This window comes from Loxodonta africana, chromosome 19 (assembly GCF_030014295.1).
Source record: "Loxodonta africana isolate mLoxAfr1 chromosome 19, mLoxAfr1.hap2, whole genome shotgun sequence".
Taxonomy (NCBI): Eukaryota; Metazoa; Chordata; class Mammalia; order Proboscidea; family Elephantidae; genus Loxodonta; species Loxodonta africana.
In genome coordinates, this window is record NC_087360.1 from 13789927 (window position 1) to 13815096 (window position 25170).

Sequence of the window (25170 nt, forward strand, 5' to 3'; positions counted from 1 at the left end):
CAGTAATTCATTATCATCTTTACTTTTCAATGTAGTTCGACACATTTAATTTTCTGATGGTGACAGCTTCTTTCTTTCAATTCTGAAAACAGATGAAATTTCATGAACCCGGGTAATTACTGTTAAGGTGCTTCAAGAAAGAAATGTATTCCAAATAGGTGAGAGGCATTAACTTCACTCAGAATTGTTTTTAAATAATGAATGCTTTCTCCACTTCGTATGCCTAGTGTAAACTAAGTTTAGTCAATAAACATGACTGGTTGAATTCAATTTAAAAAAAATGTTTTAAACAACAATTTAAACAAATTCTGATAAAATTTAAGTTGTATGTTTAGAAACTGATTACTAATTAATGACAAATCTTGGAATTAAAATTATCTTCCACCATAATGATAAGGTCAAATCAGTCACTGTGTATCACCCAAGCGTAAGGTGTTTTAGTTTGGTTCCAGATACACTAACAAACTGGAACTGAAAAGTTAACCTTTGTTCTACAAAATACAGTCCCTTGCTATGAAAATGATCCTTCAGGCCAAACCTATTTAGATAAATACCTATTTAAAAGACTTTTACTCTTTCATTATATTTACATCAATTGCCCCCGAATGCCAACCTCAGAATCCAAGCCCAATAAAGAAAAAGCCCAATAGCAACCAATAAAAGGAAGGAAAATAGTGACAGAACACAGTAATTATGCTTCCTCCACCTCCCCCACCCCCATACACACACACTCCATTCAACTGGTAAACACAGTATTACAGAATCTTTTGGGTTTTTCTACCACCAAACCAAACCGCCGACTTCATATGATTTTATTTTACTCGAAGTTACAGGGCAGAAGACTCTTTCTGCTCTTTCTAAGTTTCCAAACTAGTAGCAATACTTAATGTTCAAAATGATCCTTTTAAATATCTTGTATTGTCACTTTCAATCTGTAAATCAAATCAGTGAGGTCAAATCAGTCAGATTAGTAAAGGCACTCTCATATTGTGGTAATTCACTACGCACGTCAGTCAGTTTTTGAGAAACAGCTCCTTATGCCTCAGGAAATTAACTTGCAGAAGTTTTCTGCTTCCACACCTTATGTGATTTCATGTTAACGAAGCTGGCACTGATTTTTATTATATGCTCAAATGGTTTTCTAAGCAGGCTTCTCGATTGCTATTCGAAGAACAAACTTGTTTACCCTTCTGCTGATGCACTAGTTTACGTCAATGAACCTTTATGCTCTGTTTTCAACCTCAGGGTTTAACCTCAAGGAATAGTTTCATCATGTCGCATGAACAGCAACGAAACAAAGCTAGAATCCTTTTTATAAAACCTTGGAGTTCCCATAAACTTCACATCAGTCGGTGTGTCCATGGTTGGTTAGCACGATACATTATATCCTACGTCAAGGTGACGGGTGGGTTCAAGCCCAGTCTGGGCCAGTAAACATTATTCCACACAGACCACGCTCTAACCCCCTCACACTTCACCGCTCTGACAACAGCACCACTTAAATTCTAACCATCTTTCCGACAGTGATTCCCTCCCTAGTATGAGAGGAGAGATGAACATTTAAATTAGCTCATCCAAGTATGTAATACAGGACTTCTGACCTGATCTGACATGTGTGGGATTTGTTTTTATTCATACTGGATGTTGCCCAGCCAATTCTGGTACTGTTTTGCAACTTTCTGCATTTGTAAAAACTTCCTTCAACTGGAACAAGCACCTAGAGGAAAAAGATTAATTTAAAAAACAAAAAAGAAAAAACCTGGCACCAGAGTGCACCAAACACTGTAGTACATAACTAGACTCATGCCTGCTGGGAAAGGTAGTCAGGACCAGGACTAGCCACTGAACACAACGGCTTTCTGAGTCTTATAAAAAACAGCTTGATTCCCCCAATGACTGAAGCATGAACCAATGAAACTAAAATCAGAGATATTTATTGTGGGAAAGGTCCTTAAAAATGACCGGGTCCAACCCCCTGTTTTCTTGATGAACTATGGTTAATAATTAGTTGAAGTGATTTCAATGCAAATATTGAAGTACCTACTATGTGCTAAGTGTTAGTTGATAGATTAGATTTTGAAAAAGCTTTTTTTAAGCATACATACGAACATGTCTGTTTGTGATACACAACTCACTTTTACGTTCATAAAATAAACTGAGAGGCAGTAAGAATTAGTGGGAAGAACAGAAATCTAAGCCCTGAAACTACTTAGTGGAATTAAATACTGTGGGACTTCATGCAAATCACTTACCCTCTCTGAGCTCAGATTTCTTACTTATAAAGTGAGGCGACTGTATTGCCTCAAAGGTCCTTCCAACTCTAGTAACATAATAAATCAGATTCGTTCGTTAAAAAATAGTGCTGAACAGCTTGGAAGTCAACATTTGGAGGCCAGGAATTTGGGTTCAAATCGAAAGCTTGATTTCATGGTTGGTTATAAGTGAGATTACAAATGTACGGGTACAACATAAGAACCTTCTGAATGAATTTTCTGGAAGAAAACACTAGAGACCATTTATAGTGAGCATCTCTGGGATGAGACACATATTTGCCTTTGCAAGGTTTTATAAAATTCATCTGGAACGAGAGGGAGCAAGAGAGATGAAGAGGGGCATTTCTGTGTCTTACCTGCTACACTGCCTAATGTTTTTCATAGGCATGTATTACTTTCATAATTTAAAAAAACCTAATTACAGAAAAAAGAAGAAAAAATTACAGGCATTTAAATCAAGGAAGGCAATGCAATGCAGCAGAAAGTACAATGAACTAGAAAAGGAGAGAAAAGATTTCTCGTCTGGCTCTGTCTAGCTCTGTGACCTTGAGAAGCCCACTTGTGTTCCAACAGTCTTTCTTTCTTATAAACATAAGAATGAGACAGCTCGCTGTGTCACCATTCTACTGGAGTCAATTTTATATTAAATGGTCTTAGGTTACTTTTCTCTCATTCAGTCATTCAGTCCATCTGTCAAACACCGAAGGACAGAACAGCAGGAACTAAATAAAGTAAAAAAGAGTGCAAATTCATTTCCCTATAGTGAAAAAAAATTAGCATTCCCCCCCAAAAATCCATCAGAGTCTAGAAATGTTCAATTTGGTGAAGAAAAAAGGAGCAGAGATAAACTTGGTAAAAACCCAAAATGTATTACTAATAAAGGTAAATATACGTTCAGACCTTGACCTGAACTGTTTTATTAGAACACTTTCCAAACATACGTCAGTAAAGAAATTAAATTTTTTTAAAAATCATTCTAAATTACACAAATTAAAACTCTGTGGGGTAGGATATTGTCTTCTGTTTCATAATTGATGGGTCATACTTCCTGTCACTTTAAGAACTAATTATTGATCCGAAGTTATTTTCTTTCAGCTTAACATTCATACTATATCAGAGATGAAGAAGGTGTGTTATTGCATTCTTGCTTCCCAGCTTTATGTGACCAATAACAGGGCCATGTGGTAATCAGGCAGCAACAGTTTTTTTTTTTTTTAACGATGGTAATCAGAACAGCTTTCTCATTATTTATTATTAACATGTATTTCTCTATTGTAGTTTTCTCCCATTCATATCCCTTGAATAAAAATGTACTGTTTAACATTAAAATGTGAAGTCTTCTTTAAGGATTGCTATGCTCAATTTTTAGTTTAAAGAGAATGCTCTTTTTCTTATACCTCGCTTAATGGATAAAAAGCATGAAAGAGAGGAAATAAATTTTTTTTTCCTCCATAATTTTAAGTGTGGCTAAATATTTACCCCTCCAAAGTAAACTGTAATCTTTTAATTTACTATTAAGCACCAAACAGTTTCTGAATGTTTAGACAGACCTGCAAGAGGCAGACAGAAGGCCTCGTCTCTTATATCCCTGATCTCTGGTTCCTTTGACCTGAAGATTCAAATTGATTTGAAATACTTGACTACACTAAGGATTTCCAGTTTGACAGTTCTCAGCAGGAAGATGCAGACCCTGTGACTAACACAAGGGAGCCCTTGATACAGCAGCATCCAGCTTAGCCCCTTAGGGCAAGTGCCTAGACCACTGCCTATTAATTGAGAGAATGTGCAAGGAAGGGAAGTTGGTTCTTTCTTCTAAATATGCATTTAAATACCCTGCTTGTAGTTTTATTGCATGCTTGCAGGGTTCATAAAAGAAAGGCATGATTAGGAATTGTCTTCAAAGCCTTGAAGGCCCTCTCTCTGCAGTCTTCTCTTTGTGCGTGGTCTCCTCAGAGAGGTTTTTTTTTTTGTTTGTTTGCACTTTGACTTTTTAGACCAGGCGCTAAAAAGTGAACCACCACTGTTTTTTGTTTATTCACTCGTTCTTTATTTCACACTAAACATTATGCTTATACTTTTTCTCTTTTCCTTTCTTTTTCATTTTTTTCAGGGAAGACAGTATTTTTCACTTGTTTACTGAGATTAAGGGCAAGGGCATAGGAAACAGATTGATCTAGCTCTGACCCTTACCAGCAGTGCGGCCTTGGGCAAGTTACTTAACTCCCTGTATCTCACAATTCCTTTAATTAAAATCAGAGCTATCACTACTACTACCACTAATCTCACCGGGCTGTTCTAGGGATAACAAGACACAGTACCTAGCAAACAATGTGCACAAAGGCTGTGCGCCCTCCTCTTTAAAAACTCATCGTTAGCTTGAGCACTTTCTAGCTCTAAGTTACCAAAATTAGCTAGGCCTCAATTTTCTTATCAGTAAGAACAGAGAAAATCACAAAGCTCCAGGTATGTAGTGAAGACTGGAAACCAGTTATGTGAAGCACCTAGCACATTACCTCAACAAACGTCAGTCCTGACTTAACAAATGTTAGCTTCCCTTTCCTTCCAATTTAAAGCTGTGTGATTGAGCATCTCTAAGTTTTGCTGCTTTTTAATTCTACCATTTCAGTTTGTCTTTCAGCACACGTCTAAACTTGTTCTGCCGGCTCCAGGGAGCATGACTTCCTTTCTACTGGTGTCTTCCCACTTAAAGCTCGAAGTAGGTGCCGACATACAGTAGATGCCCATATAGAGAAGCTAGAGTGGCACCAGAGAGTGCCGTAAAGCAAATACAGGCTAATACAGTAACAGGGTGTGCATGTTTCTCAAGCGAAATGGTTTAAGAGAGAGATGCTGTGACCTCAAATTAATAAGATAAACAGGGGGCCTGTGCACTATAAACGCTAAAATCCCTGGCAGGAGGCAAAATAAGACAACATAAAAGGCACAGACTAAAAACAGTCCCAGGCTATGTTAACAGAATGTGCAGAAGCAAGGAGCCAAGAGCAAAAGGGAAAAATTATATATGAATCACCATAACTTGGTGGGAAGTTTGGACTGGGCCCTCGAAGACTTGGTTTTTCTTCTTTTGTTTTTAGCTTTTTTTAAACTCTCAAGACTAGGCTTATCTGTGATTCAGGAATTGTGTAATTCTTAAATTCTAACAAGCAGTAATTCTAACCTTTCAGTCATTCATTCTGTAGAACAATGTAAGTCTCTATCCTCACAAATGATCACAACTGATCTAAGCTCCATTTCTTTGGAACTTTATCATGGTCCTGGTGACATAGTGGTTAAGTGCTACAGCTGCTAACCAAAGGGTCAGCAGTTCGAATCCACCAGGCGCTCCTTGGAAACTCGACGGGGCAGTTCTACTCTGTCCTATAGGGTCGCTATGAGTCGGAATCGACTCGACGACCCTGGGTTTGGGTTTTGGTTGGTTATACTTGCTATAGAACCCATAGGGTCAGTATGAGTCAGAATCAACTCCACGGCAACTGGTTTGGTTTTGGTTTTAGACTTGCTATGGTGATGCTACATGCTTTAGATTTCCACGGAATATATTCTGCCCATATCTATTTACCAAAATATCTAAACAAAACCCTCAATCTATCATCATGATATAAGGAAGTATAGTATGAGCAAAATTCAAAAGCTGCTCAGCTCTCTACCACAAATGAACATCTAGGCAGCCTTAGGGATTTCTCAGAACAAGCACATGATTCCAGTCCTATACTAATCTGGTAACGCAATTCCCCATCTTTTAGACTTCTTTGGTTTACTACCGGAGCCTTGGTAACATAGAGTTTAAGAGCTTGGCTGCTAACCAAAAGGTGAGCAGTTTGAATCTACCAGCTGCTCCTTGGAAACCCTATGGGGCAGTTCTACTCTGTCCTACAGGGTCACTATGAGTCAGAATCAACTGGACAGCAGCAGCTTGGGCCCACTAGCAGAGCAAAAACAGGCATAAATGAATTTCTGTATAACTCTCCGGATTACACAAGGAGTCCTAACATTAGAAGTCATCTCTTCATCCACTGTTGCTAAGCATGTATTTTTCTCTCTAGTCCATCAAGTTTTTCCTTGACACACCATAGTGATGTCTTTGTTCCTGCTGTTGTCCTCTCCATGGTTCTACCCCAAGCCATCCAAACCTTACATATTTGTCAAAATCCACTTTAACTCCATGAATTCTTCCTCTTCACTACAGCCCACATCAGTATCTCCCCTTCTGACCTTTAGCACTTATTGATTTCCCAGACTGAAACGCTAATTATATTTAGTGCATTACCACTAATTACTTTAAGTGCTTACATCTTACCTCCCCAATAATTCTAAATTCCTTGGAAGGAACTTTGTCAAGTTATTTTACTCATAATCAACAAATGCCAAAGCAAAATCATTTGAAAAAAGGCTACTGTTAGAAAAGTTGTTCACAAATACAGGAAACAAATCCTGAAATTGGTCAGTGTGGTAGAACAAATGTTCAGAGTGAATATAAAGCATCTTCTTTACACACACACACACACACGTACGTACGTACGTACGTATGACTGACCTTTAGCATCTATTAAGTAAAAAAAAAAAAAAAGGAATAGAACAATCGCTAAGGTCTGTGTACCATTTGGTATCTGTATAAAAAAAAGGAAATACTGGGTGGCTGGGCAGAGGGTGAGGAGAAGAGATTTATTTTTCACCATATACCACTTTGTGCTGTTTAAATTTTACACCATATTCAAGTTGGTGGCACAGTGGTAAAGAGCTCAGCTACTAATCAAAAGGTTGGCAGTTTGAATCCAGCAGTGGCTCCTTGGCAACCCTACAGGACAGTTCTACTCTGTCCTATAGTTTCGCTATGAGTTGGAATCGACTGGACAGCAACTGGTTCCCATCACAGATAAGTTAAATGGGATAAAACTTAGGAAGCCTATTTGTTGGAGGGAAAAAATTTCAGATATAGACATTTTCACAAACTACTACATAAACTAAAATGCTCTAATGTATATTATCATTTACTGTGCTAAAGACACATATTTATCCAAACATTTCTTGGGCAACCAGTGAGATTCTAAATGCAAGCCCCTATTACCACTATCACTGAATTTTTAATTTAAGAATTAATTTATTGTCACTAATCACTTCTACGTTAAATATGTAATTGTTAAAAACATGAAGAACTGAGAACAGTGGTTGTAAAGCTAGAAAGGCCTGGACCTGCATCCAGCCTCCTCTGTTGTGTAGCTGTGTGGCTCTCAGCTAATCACTTAACTTGTCTGGACAATTTCCCTCTTAAGAGCAGGGGTCAGCAAAGTATGGCCCCTGGGCCAAATCCTTTCAGGCACCTGTTTTTGTAAATGAAGTTTTACTGAAAAAAATCTACACCCATTTGCTTGCATATTGTCTGTAGCTTTCATTGTACAATGCCCGGAGTTCACTAGCTTTGCCACAGACCATATGCCCCGCAAAGCTGCAATATTTACTATCTGGCCCTTTACAGGAAAAGTTTCCCTGCACCTGCCTATGAGTAAAAGGAGCCCTGGTGGCTAAGCGCTGGGCTGTTAACCAAAAGGTCAGCAGTTTGAACCCACCAGCCTCTCCATGGAAGAAAAATGTGGCAGTCTCCTTCCTTAAAGATTACAGCCTTGGAAGCCCTATTGGGCAGTTCTACTCTGTTCTATAGGGTCTCCATAAGTCAGAACCGACTTGACGGTGGTGGGTTTGGTTTTGGGTTTTTGTTTTTTTCCTGGCCTATGAGTAAAATGAAGACAAACCTCATCTACATTAAAATTTTCTAAGTATAAGAAGACAAAGCTCAGGGCAGGGAGCAAGTCAAACTATTTTCAGAATACCAAGACATTATTTCCCTTTTCACTATCATTTTCTCCCCAGTGTATCACAGAGTTTTCCAATGGCTGTGTGACACATGATGTCACAGCAAAGTGAATGCAGAAGACGGAAGAGCCCAGCTGTTTTCTCTTAAGCTAGACATTAAAGAGATAATCCAAAAAAAAAAAAAAGTGCTACTCTTCTCACTAGTTTTTGTTTTAGAAAGCAGTTTTTCAAAAAAAAAAAAAAAAAGTTTATGTTAACCTACAGTGACGAGTTTATTATTATTATTTTAAAGTCACAATTATTTTTAAATTTGCTGTTTTGATTTTAATACCACGAATATTGATAACTAGAGACCCCGTAAACAAACGCTCTGCGGTCCTCAATGATATTAATAGGTGCCCTGAGGCCAGAAAGTTAGAGAATCTGCTATACCATAGCTCTGACACGTCACTGTGGCATGTTTAACCACCCTACCAGAACAGTCGAGGCACAGGGGACTCACAGCCTCAACATACTTGGTAGATTCTGGAAAAATAAAGAGTAGGAAGTCTACCAGGACAATTAGTGACATCACCACTATCTAGAAGGCAGTTTGAGGGGAGACATCTGACAATTCTAATTACAAGCTCCTCAGGGTATCTGTTAAGAAATTTTATTCAAAACTTTGAGATAAGGCAAAGGGGGTAGGGTAGCTCATCCATTCAATGTCATACAGGAGTAAAGACCCAGCCAAGGACCAGCTAGTGCCCAGGTCTCCAACCTGTGCACCAAATCACTCTGTACACAGCAGCAAATTCACAGGGGCGTTGGCGGATAGTTTAGATTTTTGAGGCGAACAGAGTAACATTTGTCAGAGACCACAAAAACGACTAGCATACAGTAGTTCACAGTTTCAACACTACACCCTTTCATAAAGTGCAATCTTTGTGAAGCTGGTTTTTCGGTGACAGCAGTAAAAAAAAAAAAAAAAGTAAAATCAATGTGGACAGGAAATAAAACTAGAAGTGTCCAGTAATTTCTTTCATGGTACCAAAGGAAATAGCTAACAGCTCCATTTATTAAGTAGTCAGATCCTAATAACTTAGTATTTATGTACCAACCAATTAGTAGCACATAAACTGAAAGAATCAAGCTTACTTTATTCTTAAATAACAATTGCTTTTCACATCTTACTTGTTCGCTTGTTAACTAATGAGCTGTTTAAATTTTCTGACATTTGTTCATTTATATTTGCATAAAATCCTGATTTTACTTTTTTGTGAAATGAAACACCCAAATTCTCCACCCAACAGCCCAATTTTCTCTTCCAGTGAAATGTACTTTCTACACATAATTCTTTCTCTCACCTCACCTGGAAATACTTCAGCCAACTGTCTTCAGTTATACATACTAGGGCATCCATTCGTTTTCTCACATTCAGAGTAACACTGATGCCAATACTATTACCCGTTTGCATCACTTATCGACTATTTCATTATCTGACATTTCACACTTCCAAGGACAGTAAAAAATCTACTATCCAACTATTTTGCACATTAACAACCTATGTCTGGCAGTAACGAACACCGAGGTGTGGGGTGAGAGTAATGCTGACTGTTATGGTTAAGATTATGTGTCAGCTTGGCTGGGCCATGATCCTCAGTGGTTTAGCAATTACATAATGATTTAATTTGGCAGTTACGTAATGACGTAGTCACCCTCCACCTTTGTGATCGGATGTGGTCATCCTCCATTTTCACATAAAGTGGATTTTCGTTTAACGACCTGGTCTTTGGAAGCTAACCACGTCGGTAAGTGAAGACTGGGTCTGTAAAAAAGCCCATTCATTTTCAGTAGTACGTCAATAATCCTTCAAGTGTTGTCCAACAATGTTTCCTCTAGACTCTTCATTGTGCAGCCAATTCAAAAGGCCTCCTTCTCTCTATGAGGCATGGTAAGATCTCAGAATGTGCAGGGGCTGTTTCTGCTACAAGTGTTGCAATTCACTGTCCAACAGTACAGAGGACAAACTCCAACAGGGTAAGGTTCTACTGAGATATTGGGCCCAATGTAAGCATTATAAAGAGTCCAACTGCTCAAGCTTGAATAAATAAATCACTCAGCATTGAATAATACTGAGAAAGATTCACGCAAAACTGATAATTACAAGAACCAAAGATTCTAACCCATTACATGTATGTACCAAATACATAGGAGTATTTTTAAAGGATAAAAATGGTGAAGAGAATATTTTTGTTTTGATGATATAACTCAATGTTTTGTTTTATATTACAGGTAGTCCTCGACTTAGGACGTATTCGAGTTATGACAAACTGCACTTAGAACTGTCCTTTTTTTCCTGCATACCTTATTATTAGTAATATGTGCTATATACAATGTTGCAGCATGTAATTTGCTGATGTCATCATACCTCTAAATTTATATGTAATGTTTCCAAACTCTGAAGACAAATAAAGATCGGATTTACAAATATACTGGTAACAAAAGGCAATAATAATGAAAACTAAAAAAAAAAAGAGCTTTTCAACTTTCATCAGAACGACTTACAATAGAGTCATTGGAACTGAGCCCCACAGTAAGGCAGGGACTACCTATAGCTGACTTTTCAGACTCATTTTCCATTTTGATCTTAAAAATTTTGATCTTAGGGTATACTAAATAGAATTGCAAGGGGAAAAAGTAGGGTTCATTCAGTTCAACCCAACTTATATTATCCTTTATGTTAGGAATTGTAGATGTTGAGTAGAAGAAAATGATAATGCAGACTAGACACCAAAATAAATATGACTCTGTTTTGAAGATGCCATCTAGGAATGGGTTCAAATGGGGAAGAAGGGAAGAGACTAAATTCTTATCTTCCATAGCATTAATTCAAGAAAAGTCGAAAGTTGAAAACTCAAGAATAGCAGCATAAACGTGCTATTTAGAAACACAGCAGTAAAAGCCAGCAGAAAGAGCTAGAAAAGCTGTCTCACGGGAGCATTCCAGAAGAAAGATCAAAGTTAACTTGAGTTGCCAGGGAAGACAGAAAGGGTGAGAGAAAGAACAGAAACAAAAGACAAAAGAAGTTTAGACTTAGCCAGAAATTGTGAAGGGCAACTCTAGCTGGACAAAAAAAAAAGTCTGCTGGAGAGTAGGAAGGTCAGATAAAGTTTGGATAACAACCTAAACACAAACGATACTGTATTATGTTCTTGTGCTGGGAAATGTCTCATCAAAAGTAATCTAACAGAAGTCTATGTAGGGTAGAGTGATTAGAAACAGGAGAAACTAGAAGTCAGAAGAAACAGGCAGAAGACTATAACAGCAGACCAGATATGATTGTTTTAAGGAGGACACTCTGCAGTTACATAAGAAGTAAATATTTCATCTTAGCACTCAACAGCTTTGCATGATATTTTTTAGCCGTAACTATTAAGCTATCCTATTTCAATCTTACACACCTATTAATTAAATCCTAAATAAAGTATGAGTCACACTCTATTGACATGTTCTCAGAGACAAATCTAATCATTTCTAAGAATCACACTTAATACAAGTTTTTTTAATTATATTCCCTAACACTCCAAATACACCAAATAAGTAAGTCAAATCACTTCAAAGCTTAATCTAAGTACACTATGTATTCTCATACTTATTCTTCCTTTGATTCCATAAAATGCTGACAATAGAATCACAGTCTTGGTACACATATGTCAAAACTACCAGGAATAACTACATGTTTTATAGATCTATCCCCCCAAAATCTGTAAAGCCATTATGCATAATCCCGAATTGTCCTGTTAATATTTTATTTTGGATTCCCCATCTGCTAACCCTTGTTAACAGATCAGTAACAAAAGGTATCACACAAAACAAATTTACGAAGAAAACTGAAAACTAAAAAAATCATGGCTAACGATCGTATTTTTTGTGGACACTAGGAAGAGACTCCCTTGGCCTTTCACACTGCAAGTGTCTATGTACCCTGTCTGCTTACCCTCTAGACTGGGGATCCCTCCCCTGAGAGTTGTGGACTGCCTTTTCATCTTTGCATTCCTAGAAGGTAACACAGATGCCTGGGCTATAACACACTTTCAGAGAGACAATGACAAAGTGCAGGGAAAGAAGGGTGGGTGAGAGGTAGAGAGAAAGAGGAGGGTGAGGGAAGAGGAAGAGAAGTTTTATTTCACACCTTGTTATCCAAAATCTACTTTTGCTATTAGAGCCAAAGAGTCTTCCTTTAATATGTACGTTAGATGTTATAAAGAACGTAAGAAAGAAATTAAAGAAATGATCCTAGACTTAAGAGAGCAGAAAATATTCAGGTAAAACAATACAAAAGCACAGTCAAAATGATATATATCCAGCCGGAATATATGACTGCTCACTACACATACAAAAGAACATTAGAATATTTGAGACCATTTGGAGTATCATCTAAGAACAGCACAGGTTTCACCATGACAGAATAGATGGTGAATTCATTCAGAAAATATACTAGCAAACTGACATCTGGGTTAACTAGGTTGTGTACACTTTACTACCAAGAGAAAAAAAAAGATATAAACTGTTATTGGAGGCAAGCAACTATTTTCTTAAAGATGGCATTCAAAGACTAAAGTGCATAGACTTCAAATTCTGCAGTAATCAAATATGGGACTGAAAACCAGAAAATAAATATCTTTCCAATAGAAAAAACTTCCACAACTGGAAAAATTTCTAAACAATTTTTAAGATATTTCTTTTTCATTCCTTGTTTTTAAGCAAAGGCTTTTTTTCATGAACTTCAGAAACCAGGAATCCTGTATATTTGCTTTTAGTTGTCACCACTCTTTAAGAAAAAGCCAAATTTTTCTTTCTTACTTATTATTTTCCCAAGGATATGAGTAACAAAAGACATGTCAAGGTAGGAAAAAAAAATGGTACTGAACGCATTCCTAATTATCATCTTGAACAACACATAGACACACACACATATATATATATGTGTTTTCTAAAATTTACCCTAGACATCACCTTATATCAAACGTTAAAACTCTTGAAGAGTCCATGAGCAAATTATTTAGTTTTGGTATCAGTGAGGGGAGAAATTTCAGTGTAAGAAATCATATGGCCTTAATTCAACATCTGAAACTCATTCATCAATATATTTATATGTCACCATTATTAGAATTATTTCAAGTGCCTAAAAGAAGTAGTGTGTTAAATCTATTTTAAATCTATTAAACAAAAGTGTCTTTTTATGTGTTACATTCTTTATACTTGGAATAATATTCTATTTTTGAAAATGTTTTCTTTGGGGAAAAAATTTCAAGTAAACTAAACTTACATGTACAAAAGTAAAATTCATTTAACTCATTTCTCTTCCACAACAAAATTATAAGTTGCTACATAAATTGCCTCATTTAGTCTCCACAAAAACCTTCTACGATAGGAATTGCTAATATCAACTCAATAACAGCAAAAAAAAAAAAAAGAACAGTTCAGCTCAGAAAAGCTAAACAACTTGCCTGAAATCATATAACTTGGAAGGAGAGGAACGGGATATGAGCCCAAGTCTTTTCACTCTAAGTCTCCTCATCTACAGCACCACTCTGTCCACCCAAAATTAGTTGGCCAGTGAGATCCTATTTCAGTGTCCAGCAAAAGCCTCTATTTTCCACTCAGGATAAAAGTGGAAAAAGTCATCTCATTTAGTAAAATCTTAAATTCATCTTTGGTTTCGAAATGTTCTAATCGTTAATACCCTCTCCTAAGGGAATTCCTTTTAGAATCTTTAATATCTCAGCACTATAAGGAAACGAAGTTGCATGTTCAACCATGAATACAGAATTTTAAAGCAATAAAATAATTCAATTACATTGCTCAAAGATCAACAGTCTCCATAAAATGAAATATCTAAATATATTACGTGTATTATTTACATCTGGCTTGGTAAAGCTGTGAAGGCTTTCAGGGTCTAAATAAGGTATAAAGATATATAAGCTTTATATAAAACAGGCTGATAGTTACATTTGACTTTTTTATATTATTTTTACTATTAAAATACTAACTGATACTGATCCAATTCCTTTTTTATTCCTACATTTCCTCTATTCCCAAATTTCTGTCAAATCATGACATGAATAACTGATGATCAAAAGTATTATGACTATCTCGGTTAATTTATCAGTGACCAGATGTGAAAATCCATGCACAGAGCAGCATACTAAGAATAGTAAAGAAACCTGTCTAACTAAATATTTAACTATTCAGAGTCACAGACATAAAAGTAAAAACTTTAACTACAGAAAATCTAAATTGTCTTTACCTTTAAGGAAAACACTAAGATTAAAAATACAAATCCATGAAGCATATTCATTAGTTAGGCCAAACCAATATAAATACTCATTACCAACTTATGACTGCAACTAAGTCTACACACCACTCCTCACTTATCAAGATGGTTAGGCTCCAAAGACCAGGTCATTATGAGAAAATCTGCATTATGCAAAAATGTAGGAAAACCACAGCAGATCACAAAATGGAGGATGACTATATTACATAACTACCAAATTACATCTTATAAACAGCCAAATTACACTATCACATAACTTGCCAAACCACTGAGAATCATGGCCCAGCCAAGCTGACACAAACTGTAACCATCACAGCCAGCGTTACTCTTGCCTCACACCCTGGCGTTCGTTACTGCCAGGCGTACATCGCTAATGTGCAACATAGCCAGTGCTCACAGGTAAGTGAAGTAAATATTTCATTTTAACTTTTTTTCAGGGGGGAGTTCTGGTTTTGATTGAACTATAATCCCACGCTTAGCTAGTATCAAGGACTGCCTTTAACAAGCCATGGACATTACAGATGATGGATAAAGTTTAGGCTTGTTTAAAGAAGAATTCACAGTCCTGGTTTTATAATAGCCAAGGATGTCTTAAACTACTTTAAGGTACATCAATCTATAAAAATTGTCAAGATTTTAATTCACTCGACTGTTATTAAAGTTATGGCATATAAAACTTTACTGAAGAAAGACAAGGGAGGATAATTAAAATAAAATACAATATCTCAATTCCAAATTTCTGTTGCTGTTAGGTACCCATTGAGTCGCTTCCGACTCATAGAGACCCTGTGTACAACAGGATGAAACACTGCCTGGCCCACACCATCCTCACAATTATTGCTCTGTTTGAGGCCACTGTTGCGGTCACTGTGTCAATCCATCTCGCTGAATGTCTTCCTTTTTTTTTTCGCTGACCCTCTACTTTACCAAGTATGATGTCCTTCTCCAGGGACTGGTCCCATCTGATGACAAGTCCAAAGTAAGTGAGACAAAGTTTCACCATTCTCACTTCCAAACAGCGTGGTTAAAAGTGGCTTAAACACGAACATATTAACAATCATCTTTCTTGTCCAAATCTATTTTAGTACATCTGAACTACCAATATTACTAGGTAATAAATATATAAGGTGTCCCCCCTTCCAAAGACAGCTGTGGTCAAGTGAAAGAAACCAAAAGCCAACAGCGTTCCAAAGACTCACCTTTTGTTGACTGGTTTTTCATCCTTTTCATAGGGCCGAACAAACCATTTCCCAATCCTGACGAAGTTCTTATCCATTAGGCACCTACAATAATTTCAACAATAATTACTTTTACAGTTGCAACAACAAATTAATACAGTAAGCCACTGAATCAATAACGATGGATAAGATACACCATTTAAACTGTCAAGATGTTTTCTTTAAAATTACATAGATATTTTTACTTTCTCCTTATCGAAAGAACTCTTTAACTTTAGCCATAGATTTTAGCATACAAAACTATTGCATGTTTAAAAAAAAAAAAAAAATTGGTTGATTTGTTCCTCCGAAGTCTTCATACAACTCCAATCACACTTCTACATTAGGTCAACTCCTGTCCCACTGAGAAGGCTGAGGATGCAGCAGTTCTTGAGTGCCTAAGGGACAGATATCCTTCCACGCCACTGCCACCCCTTCTGCAACTTTTAGTGCTGGCTTTTTCTTGGTTGGCACGTGATAGGCAATCCTTTGGCAAGTGACTCAGTGATAAAAACATAAGATAGCTTCATCAACCTGTGGTATATTCCTTTTGTGGGTGCAGTAAAGCACTTGGTTAGTGCTTTGCAAGAAAACAAGGAATTGCAGGCATTTCTTCAATAAAGAATATTTGCTTTACTCATACCTATGCTGTGCCCTGCTTCTGTTTCCATGCCTTTTTGTGTACATTGCGTTTCGCGTCAAACCACAGGGTAATCTTTTTGAAGACATATTACATGACAATTGAGCCCAAGACATATTAATACCAACAATGCGCACAATTCAACTGAAGTGACAACAACATGAACAGCTATGAGCAAGTTCACTCATGTTCAGGCAGAGGACACCTATATTATAACTGCTGTCCAGCCGACTGTGAGATGCCATCAATTGTAAGGGGTACCCTGATTTCAAAGATATAAAAATGTGAGAAAAAAACACACATTGGAATTGATGATATACAGTAATTGCTAACATTATTCAATGAAATGACACATATTTTGTAAGAAAAGCTGTCAGAAATCTGGATGTAATTCTTCTATACTAGGTCTTACCTACCAGAAAAAGAGCTCTGTACCAATTCTTTATTCAATATTCAGGCAATTCTGTACTTGGCCTTTGTGTCTGTAATTTTCACACCATCAAGGAAGATGGAAACAATTTAAGTCCTCACCCAACTCATTACAGGTTAGATGGGTTAGTAAATGGCAACAGTTTCTTCTGGCCACAATATAACTCCCTTCGGGCAGAGCCAATCTGGAGCACCGCACAATCAAAAAGTCACTGGCTTCAACTAGTTTTATTTTGAAAATGAATTTCTACAACAATTTTCCTTGTTCATAGTGAAAAAAAAAAATCATTTTCAAAGGAACGCAAGCTGTTTTCCTAAACTTATCATTTAGGGTTAAAGACCATGTGGCTCCATTAAGTTTATTAACAGGAAATATGGAATAGCCAATAAAGTACTCAAGAAACAAACTGAAAAAGTATCTCCACAATTTATTCACTACCTAAGAAAATAGTATTTTTTAACTAGACTACATTCAAATATACATTTCCATTAAAACTCTGATGTGTGATATCCAGTTCCTCCAACTACACCATTAATAACAATTACTAGAACCACTATTACTACCACCACCACCCCCCCCATACCACCATGTTGGATTACAAGGCACAGTATCTTATTTAATTCTTGTAATAACAACACGAGATGGCCATCACAAAGTCAATTTTTATAGATGAAGAAGCCGAGGCACAATGAGAATGTCACCTAGCCAAGGTCACAGAGCTAGGACTTTTAAACCATGCTGTCACTACTCTCAAGCTGTCACGTTTCCTCAATTCTTTCATTTCTTAAATTCAGGTGCATCTAGTAATTGACAGGTTTATTTACAGTGATAGTGTTTCTTTAGTCTCCAAAAGCTGTTATTAAACTGCAGGTATATCTTAAAATCTAAGCATTATTGATTTTAAGATATATAAAAATTTTATTTTTTTATATATCTTAAAATCAATAGTGCTTAGAATGAAAGCAATAGGGTATGCACCAGGTACAGGACCACATCAAACACTAAACGTTGTCTTCTAGTGACACTTAGGCATCCTCATTTAGTATGTATCATTTAAAAATATATACATTCATTCTCTCATATATGCCTTGAAAGTCTGCATGCTACGAAATGATTTCTTCCGTAACAGAGGGACAACGTGAATTTATAGTGCATAGATAGAAAAATCCATAGCTTTAGACAGTACAATACGAAAGAAAAACAAAGTATCTGTGATTACAGAGAACAATGTGTAAAGTTTGTTTCAAAAGCTTGCCCTTCTATGAAAGTAAAAGTCACAAATTCTATTTGATGACTTCATTCCAGAAAAAAAAGGGGGGGGGGGAATGGGGAGGGGGGCAGCACACAGCCAAGACCACTCAAGGACAAAGGCAAAAGGCAAAAAGCTCGTGAAAATGCTATTTGAGATTCTAACTCTCTGTGCTAATATATCTCCTGGAGTTCCCCTATAGATCATATTTCTTTATCTGGCAATGTCAACAAAAGGTTACTATCACTAATATACAAAACAGCCATGGAAACTACTGATTCTTCTATCTGAATCCAACTGGTTCCAAATCAGAGTCATAAATGACTTATGTGAATTTCAATTGCCAATCAGCTTCTACGTGATCAGTGATTTCTGATGCACTGAAAGGACATGAGAACACAGAATTGCACTGGACAAACCTTTGTTTTTACTCGATTTTCTAACTTTGCCACTGACTTCATTTCTGCTTAAGCAAACCCACCCCACCCATTGCCATCAAGTCAATTCTGACTCATAGCGACCTTACGGGACAGAGCAGAACTGCCCCATAGGGTTTCCAAGGAGTAGCTGGTGGATTTAAACTGTCCACCTTTTGGTTATAAGCCGAGCTCTTAACCACTGTACCATCAGGGCTCCCTGCATAACCAAGCAGTCACAAATCATCTTGGAACAGATAACAATGATATGGCAGAAAGTTACCAATGTCACCCCAACTACCTCAGAGAAGGCTGTAACCAGTCAGTGAGATTGCTGAGTACCTTGGCTCCTTGTCTCTGTCATGATCCCCACCCAACATAGAATTAATTACTGAGTTAGGTGTAGAGATGAATAGGTATGAAGGAAAAGTATCTTTGTACTCAATAAATAGGTGAAAGTAACTCAGTGACTATGAATACTTAGACTTTTCAACTCTCAGAGTCTCAACTAGCTTTGGTCCAAAAAACAAACATTGCTTTTCAAAATACAGACAGAAAGAAAACAGTGTGGAGAGAGGAGAGAGAAGACAAATAGACAGATGAGACCTGTCCAGGATCCTCCAGGGTTAAACCAGAAAAACCAAACCCATTGCCATCGAGTCTATTCTGACTCATAGCGACGCTCTAGGACAGAATAGAACTCCCCCACAGAGTTTCCAAAGAGGGCCTGGAGGATCTGAACAGCCAACCTCTTGGTTAACACCTGTAGCACTTAACCACTACGTGACCAGGGTTAGGGAGTGCAAAAAATATCTCTGCCAGGTGTTTTGTACTTTAACTGACAGATGAAAATGAAAAAGGGATATGTCTTTGCTAAGGAAGACAGTCCTGCCACCTGACTGGTGGTGGGAGTATGCTAACTCAGTAGCAGCCTCTACAGAGGTACTAAGTCCTTGGTTCTCAATCTTTTTTAGTCATGGACCTATAGTTAAAAAACAAATAAATAAAACACTAGTGAAAGCTATCACTGACTCTTTCCCCAAGAAAAAAATGCTTATAATAACAAAACACTGCACACAATTCTGTGGGATCAGGGAACGGTCTGAAGCAAATGCCAGGTTAAGAATTTCTGTACTAAATACTACTGCTGATGACTACTAACCCTGCGTTGGCCTGGAATCCCTTCCATGTCTCACTCTACCCTTCCTCCTCTAATTTAAATTCTATTCATCTTTCCTGTCCCAGGTCAAGTCTGCACAGGACCCTAACATATATACCAGCATTTTCACTGCTGAGTTGGAATGATGCATTTCTATGGCTCTCTTCCCCCATGAAACTACAAGTTCCTTGGGATCAGAGACAGAATGTTTCTTATTCAAGGATTATCCAACAAATATTAAGTGTCTATTGGTTTTTTTTTTTTTTTATTGTGTAGTATGCTTTATGTTCTGCTCTACACTAGTAGGTGCTCAAGAAAGACTGAAAAACGCATGCTAGACACCACAGAATGCTTTCCCACTCATTACACAATGCTGTTATTCTTCTCATTGGTAACCACTAACCATGGGCAGTCTTGTCCTGAATTTCTCACCAATGAGATCTTCTGCGTTTGAGGGCAAAATCTACATATTTCACTCCTTTATAGCCTATCACCTCCCACTCCAGGATAAACACAAAGTAGATAATCGACAGGTAGGGAATTGCATAGATGCTAAAAAATGTTTACGAAGACTATCGCTATTGCCCAAATTGCTTTGTTATATTTAAAGAACAAAATCAAGCAAATCTTTTCAAAGGAGATGATTCCAAGACATAAAAATTAAAGTATATCAGAAATACAATTTCCCCTTTCTTACATTCTATCAATCTTTTTTTATTATGTTTAAGGGGCAAATTTTATACTTGGAAAATAAAGAAACCCAGCAGGCACATTCCATCTGCCAAAAATTGTTTCAAACCAATATCATAGTGTTAAGGATACATTACCAGTTAGCCCTAGTTGCCCACTGCCGTGAGATTTTCAAAATGGCTTCACTATTAAGATACAACTCTGTAAAGTTCTACAATATTATCCTGTAAGACCGCTATGTGATTTTAAACCACTATGTGATTTTAGATTTACAAAGTGTCCTATCAACAACAGTGCGAGGAAATTATTTGTCTTTACAAATAATTCTCAACCCCCAAAAAATCAGTTTCAAGAAGAAAAGAAACAGCTGCTGAAAAACGAAATCAGAACATGTGTATGTGTATGGGCGTGTGCTTCGGTGTCATGCCATATGCTCTAAATAATTAACTACAAGTGCAACCTGATCCACAAATTGGCAGGCCCCAATCTCTAATCCCAAAGCCACAGGCAGACCTGATGTAAAATTACAGCAGCACCCACAGCCTACCTCAGCAAGCCATTTTCCAGATGGATAGTCGGGAGGTAGAGAAGGGCGACCACCACTGGCTCTGGCTCCTCCTGTGTCCCTCAACTGATGTGAGTCTGACAGTCTTCACTGAACAGGAAGTCCAAGGATAGTGCACCACATCACCAACCAAACTGTACTTTGGTACCATCACTACAGAGCTGCTCAGATAGGCTACATTTTATATAACTTCATACCAGAACACCCTCACGCGAATCAAAGCCTCACCACTGTAATCGATTTCAACCACAGACGCAAAGAAGTCTCCTTCCTCGGCCAGTTTTAAGACACTCAGCTTCATGGAAACTGCAGCACTCTCAATTCCCAGCCAAATAAACTCCGATAATTATGGAAACAAGAAAACCTCTTCCAGTGGATCCCTCCTATCTTCATCGCTCTGGGCCCCAGTGGATGTTGTCTCCTGTAGCCAAGCAAACCCTATGATCCCCATCCTCTCCAAAATGCCTGTGAGACTCTTTTACAGCCCTCTCCCCATCCAAAACATAGATTTTAATACAATGAACTAAGCATACATTTTAATGCAATTCCAAAGAATCACATCTGTACTTTCAAGCCCTTAGTGCCAATCCCATTCTTCAACTAGAAACAATTTTTTTTTAATCTTCAGAAAAATTTAAAGTCTTAATCCCTTCTCTATCTTAATAAATAAATTAACACACAATTAATTAGTCTTAGGGCAAATGTGTCTCTCTCTAGACATTTACAATTAAACATGTGCCTTCAGTCACTTGCGTCTGTAATGGTTGTACTCTCTCTCCCTTTACAGTATAAGCCCTGAGGTCTAAAGACTTGTTCTCCTACTTGCTTTACAGAACTACACACTGTGGCAATTCAATAAAATAGGGGTTTATTGATTCCTCATTTCTTGCTACCGTTATCACATTATAGCCAAGGACCCGCGAGGCTGCAATGTTGTGTCACCATTTCTCCAACTGGGGCTGTTCCCGCCACCATGCTCTAGTGAACATACTCATTATCTTGAGATCCCTGAGCGCCACACGTGAGGGAGTTGCTCATCATCCCTCCGACGGTCACCTCTACTGGATCACGGTGCCAAAGCATACTCAATGCTAGGAATTTATAAATACAGTGGTATTGGGATAATTATAATTCCAGTTTCCCCACATTACTGTCACCGTGCTTTTCCAGATAAGAGCATCTTACCTCTGAACACCAACTCTTGGCAAATCAAGCAGCTCTGGGCCAAAGGCAATTTTACAGTTGCATTATAAACTACCGTGAGGTGGATACGCTGACAACCCATTAGGCAAGCAGCACCAGTGGCTACTCTGAAGAGCCATTATGTTTTACGAATGTCAAATACGCACAGATTAAAGTCTCCCTAACATGGACATGATAGAGCGTAACCACTTCAGAAGAGCCATGTAATCCTCCATTGCGTACAAAGCAATGATTTTGCATTTTAGAGAAAAAAATAGCACTCCATCAAAATCATGCTGATATATTTTATTCTAAAAACAAGAAAATAAAAATTGAAATCAAATATACTACCACACATAATGCCAATTTGATAGCATTATGCCAGAAATTATAAGCAATCCTACAATGCTCAAGACTTTCATAGGTCCCGTATGTGGTGTAAATCACTGAGGCAATAATATAAACTCTGGGTGATATGAACGGCACACAGTTCCTGGCCTTTTTAAAGCTTTTCAACCCAATGTTTTACTTTACTTTGATAGAATTATGTGAAAAGGTTACAGTATATTATTAAAACTTATACCAATTATAATAATATAAAAGTAATAGCCACTTAGACTTTTAATGCTAGAAATACCAAATGAAGAAACTCCTGAAAAATGACTGCAGGTTTTTGTTTCTCATAGTCTATTCACAGCCAAAGTACTCTTCCATTAATGAGAAGTATGAGACAGCCTAGACTGAAAATACAGAGTGTTACCTGTGACAAGTTCGTTATAAACACATTACAAAATCTCACTAGATTGAAAGACCAATGAGGAGCCATCTGAACTAGTGAACTGTATGGAAGAAAGGAAGGATGGAAGGAGGGAGGGAGGGAAGGAGGGAAAGAGGGAGGGGAGACAGAAATGGAGGGAGAGAGGAAGGGAGAGGTGAGGATTGTTCCTTTAAAGTGCACACAATAATCTGAGCTAACAGCATGTTTCAAATGTTAGGTCCTATATGACCTGTTCTAAAAAATGAAAGGAGTGTTTAGTACTAGCATTCCTAAAACAACTTGTTATTTTCAATAAACTAACATGTCTCCTATAACCTTATTAAATAATTTTCTATCCTTAACAAACTTTTATTAAATACATAAGACATGGAAAATATTCTTCAGCATTTTTCAAGTCAAATTAGCAGAGATTCTAAATAAGTAAAAACCAAATTAATGGTATTTCATTACTCTGGGCATTTGGCCAAAAGGGGATAATCAATCATCAGGAAAACAGGAAGCACACTTACTTTCTCCAAAAAGAGGAAAAATAAGCATGACTGCATGATATAAAACTATAAAACTTAGAGAGGTTAAAAGGTAATGAGCACTCTAAGACACTGAAATTCTGACACAAATGAAATTCTTCAAATATGAAGAAAAAACCAAAAATAACAAAGGAAGCCAATATGGCTCAAAGTATTCATGTGTGTATGTGTGTGTGTATGCATATATATATAAGTACTTCCATATATTTGTGTTTCAGAAACATGGGTTTCAGTAATGTTTGACTGGTAGCTGTTTGGAGCATTATTACTAGAAGAGGTCAAGACCTAAATTAACAGGTACATTGCTGTTGTTGTGTGTAGATTCTGACTCATAGAGACCCTGTAGGACAGAGCAGAACTGCCCCTTAGGGTTTCCTAGGCTGTCATCTTTACAGGAGCAGTTCTAGGTCTTTCTCCCATGGAGCCACTGGGGGCGGGGGAGGGGGGGACCACCAACCTTTCGTTAGCAGCCAGGCGCTTAGCCATTGCACCACCAAGGCTCCTTCAGAGGTAGAGTAGATTGTATTATTTTTCCCAAATATGTGCTGTCCCTTCCTATCCCACTAACATTTGGCTTCACCATGTGACTGGGTTTGAAAAGGAAGATGAAATAGAGCAGTGCTACAGGGAATGAATGACTGGTTCACAAGGGGCAGGCAACACCAGCAAGAAATAAACCCCTATTGTAGTAAGCCAGGTGTGATCGCTCAGGTCCTTTGTTATTGCAGCACAACTAAGCCTCACCTGACTGATGAAAGGGACCACTCAATACTCCATGGACATCTTAAAGTAGGCCAGTGGCCACCAGAATAAAGAGAATGGGACAGACTGCAGTAATATCTAGAAGCCAGGGAGGGGGAGAAGGAGGAAAACTTGACAACCCCCCCAAAAAAAAAATCAGTTGCCATGGAGTCAATTTTGACTCATCGTGACCTACAGAAGCTTGACTAGCTGGAAACAAAACGATTAAAATTGAATGAGATATTTATTCGTTAATAAATATTTGCTGAATAACAATTACATGTCAGGCAGTAGAGACATGAAAACACCGAAGATAATAGATGCCAATGCCTTTGGGGATATCTTCAAAAGAAGTTGCATAAACGTTTAATTATATCTTATTACTCCTTCTATTTTTAAGTACTATGATATCTACTTCAGTCAAATTTTCAAGTCAGTGGTTTGTAATTATCCACACCACCTTTTAATTAAAGTATAACATACATGTAGAAGACTGTACAAATCAGGAGTGTACAGCTCAACGAATTTCTTTTAGCCTGGTATTTTAGGAAAATAGAAAAGAATGCAGGGTTTGAGGAGAAAAAAAATTCCATTTTCTCAGAAACGGTGTATAAATAGTGTCATATAAATACCAAAAAAAAAAAAAAAAATCAACAAGGCTGCATGAGTAATAGTACTTAAATGAGGGAAATACCCCACTCAAGGGTGCCCAAGGCATACATGGATACATTTCTACAAATCTGAGCACCTTAAGAGGAGAACAAAAAACTATAGAACAGTCATAGTTTATAACTGTGAGTCAAGATTTGAAAGAATTCAATATTATGTTAGAAGAACAACAAACAAGGAAACAGAAAACCCAGGGCAGCCAGGCCATTACATGGAAATGGAATTAAATAAAGTTGTATATGGGCCCTAGGAACTGAATTAAGATAAAGAAACGAAAGACTTTTTCTAACGATGAGTACTCTCTGAAGATGAAAAGAACTCCTTTGTGCTCAGGTAACCAGAAGTATTCAAGCAGAGGATGGATGACCACATAAAAGGATATTATAAACCTTACAAGGCAGGGTAGTTTATGTTAATGAGGGAAGACCAACTCAAAAAAGGAGGGTGAGAATGGCTACATAACTTGAGGAATGTAATCAACGTCAC

General features: G+C 37.4%; 1 protein-coding gene across 7 annotated transcripts in view; it reads right to left on the reverse strand.

The window, feature by feature from the left end:
* Positions 1 to 25170, reverse strand: part of MED13L (mediator complex subunit 13L) — a 273110-nt gene that overhangs the window by 114305 nt on the left and 133635 nt on the right. For 6 of the 7 annotated variants that reach the window (XR_010318584.1, XR_010318583.1, XM_064272255.1 and 3 more), the window contains exon 4: positions 15621 to 15704. Coding sequence is in view for 5 of the 7 variants with exons in the window: in XM_064272255.1 (XP_064128325.1) it covers positions 15621 to 15704 (84 nt within the window). In the remaining 2 variants the exon portion in view is untranslated. Of the gene's footprint in view, positions 83 to 15620; positions 15705 to 25170 lie in introns of those variants that run through there. The other variant, XM_064272257.1, reaches the window with a different exon arrangement.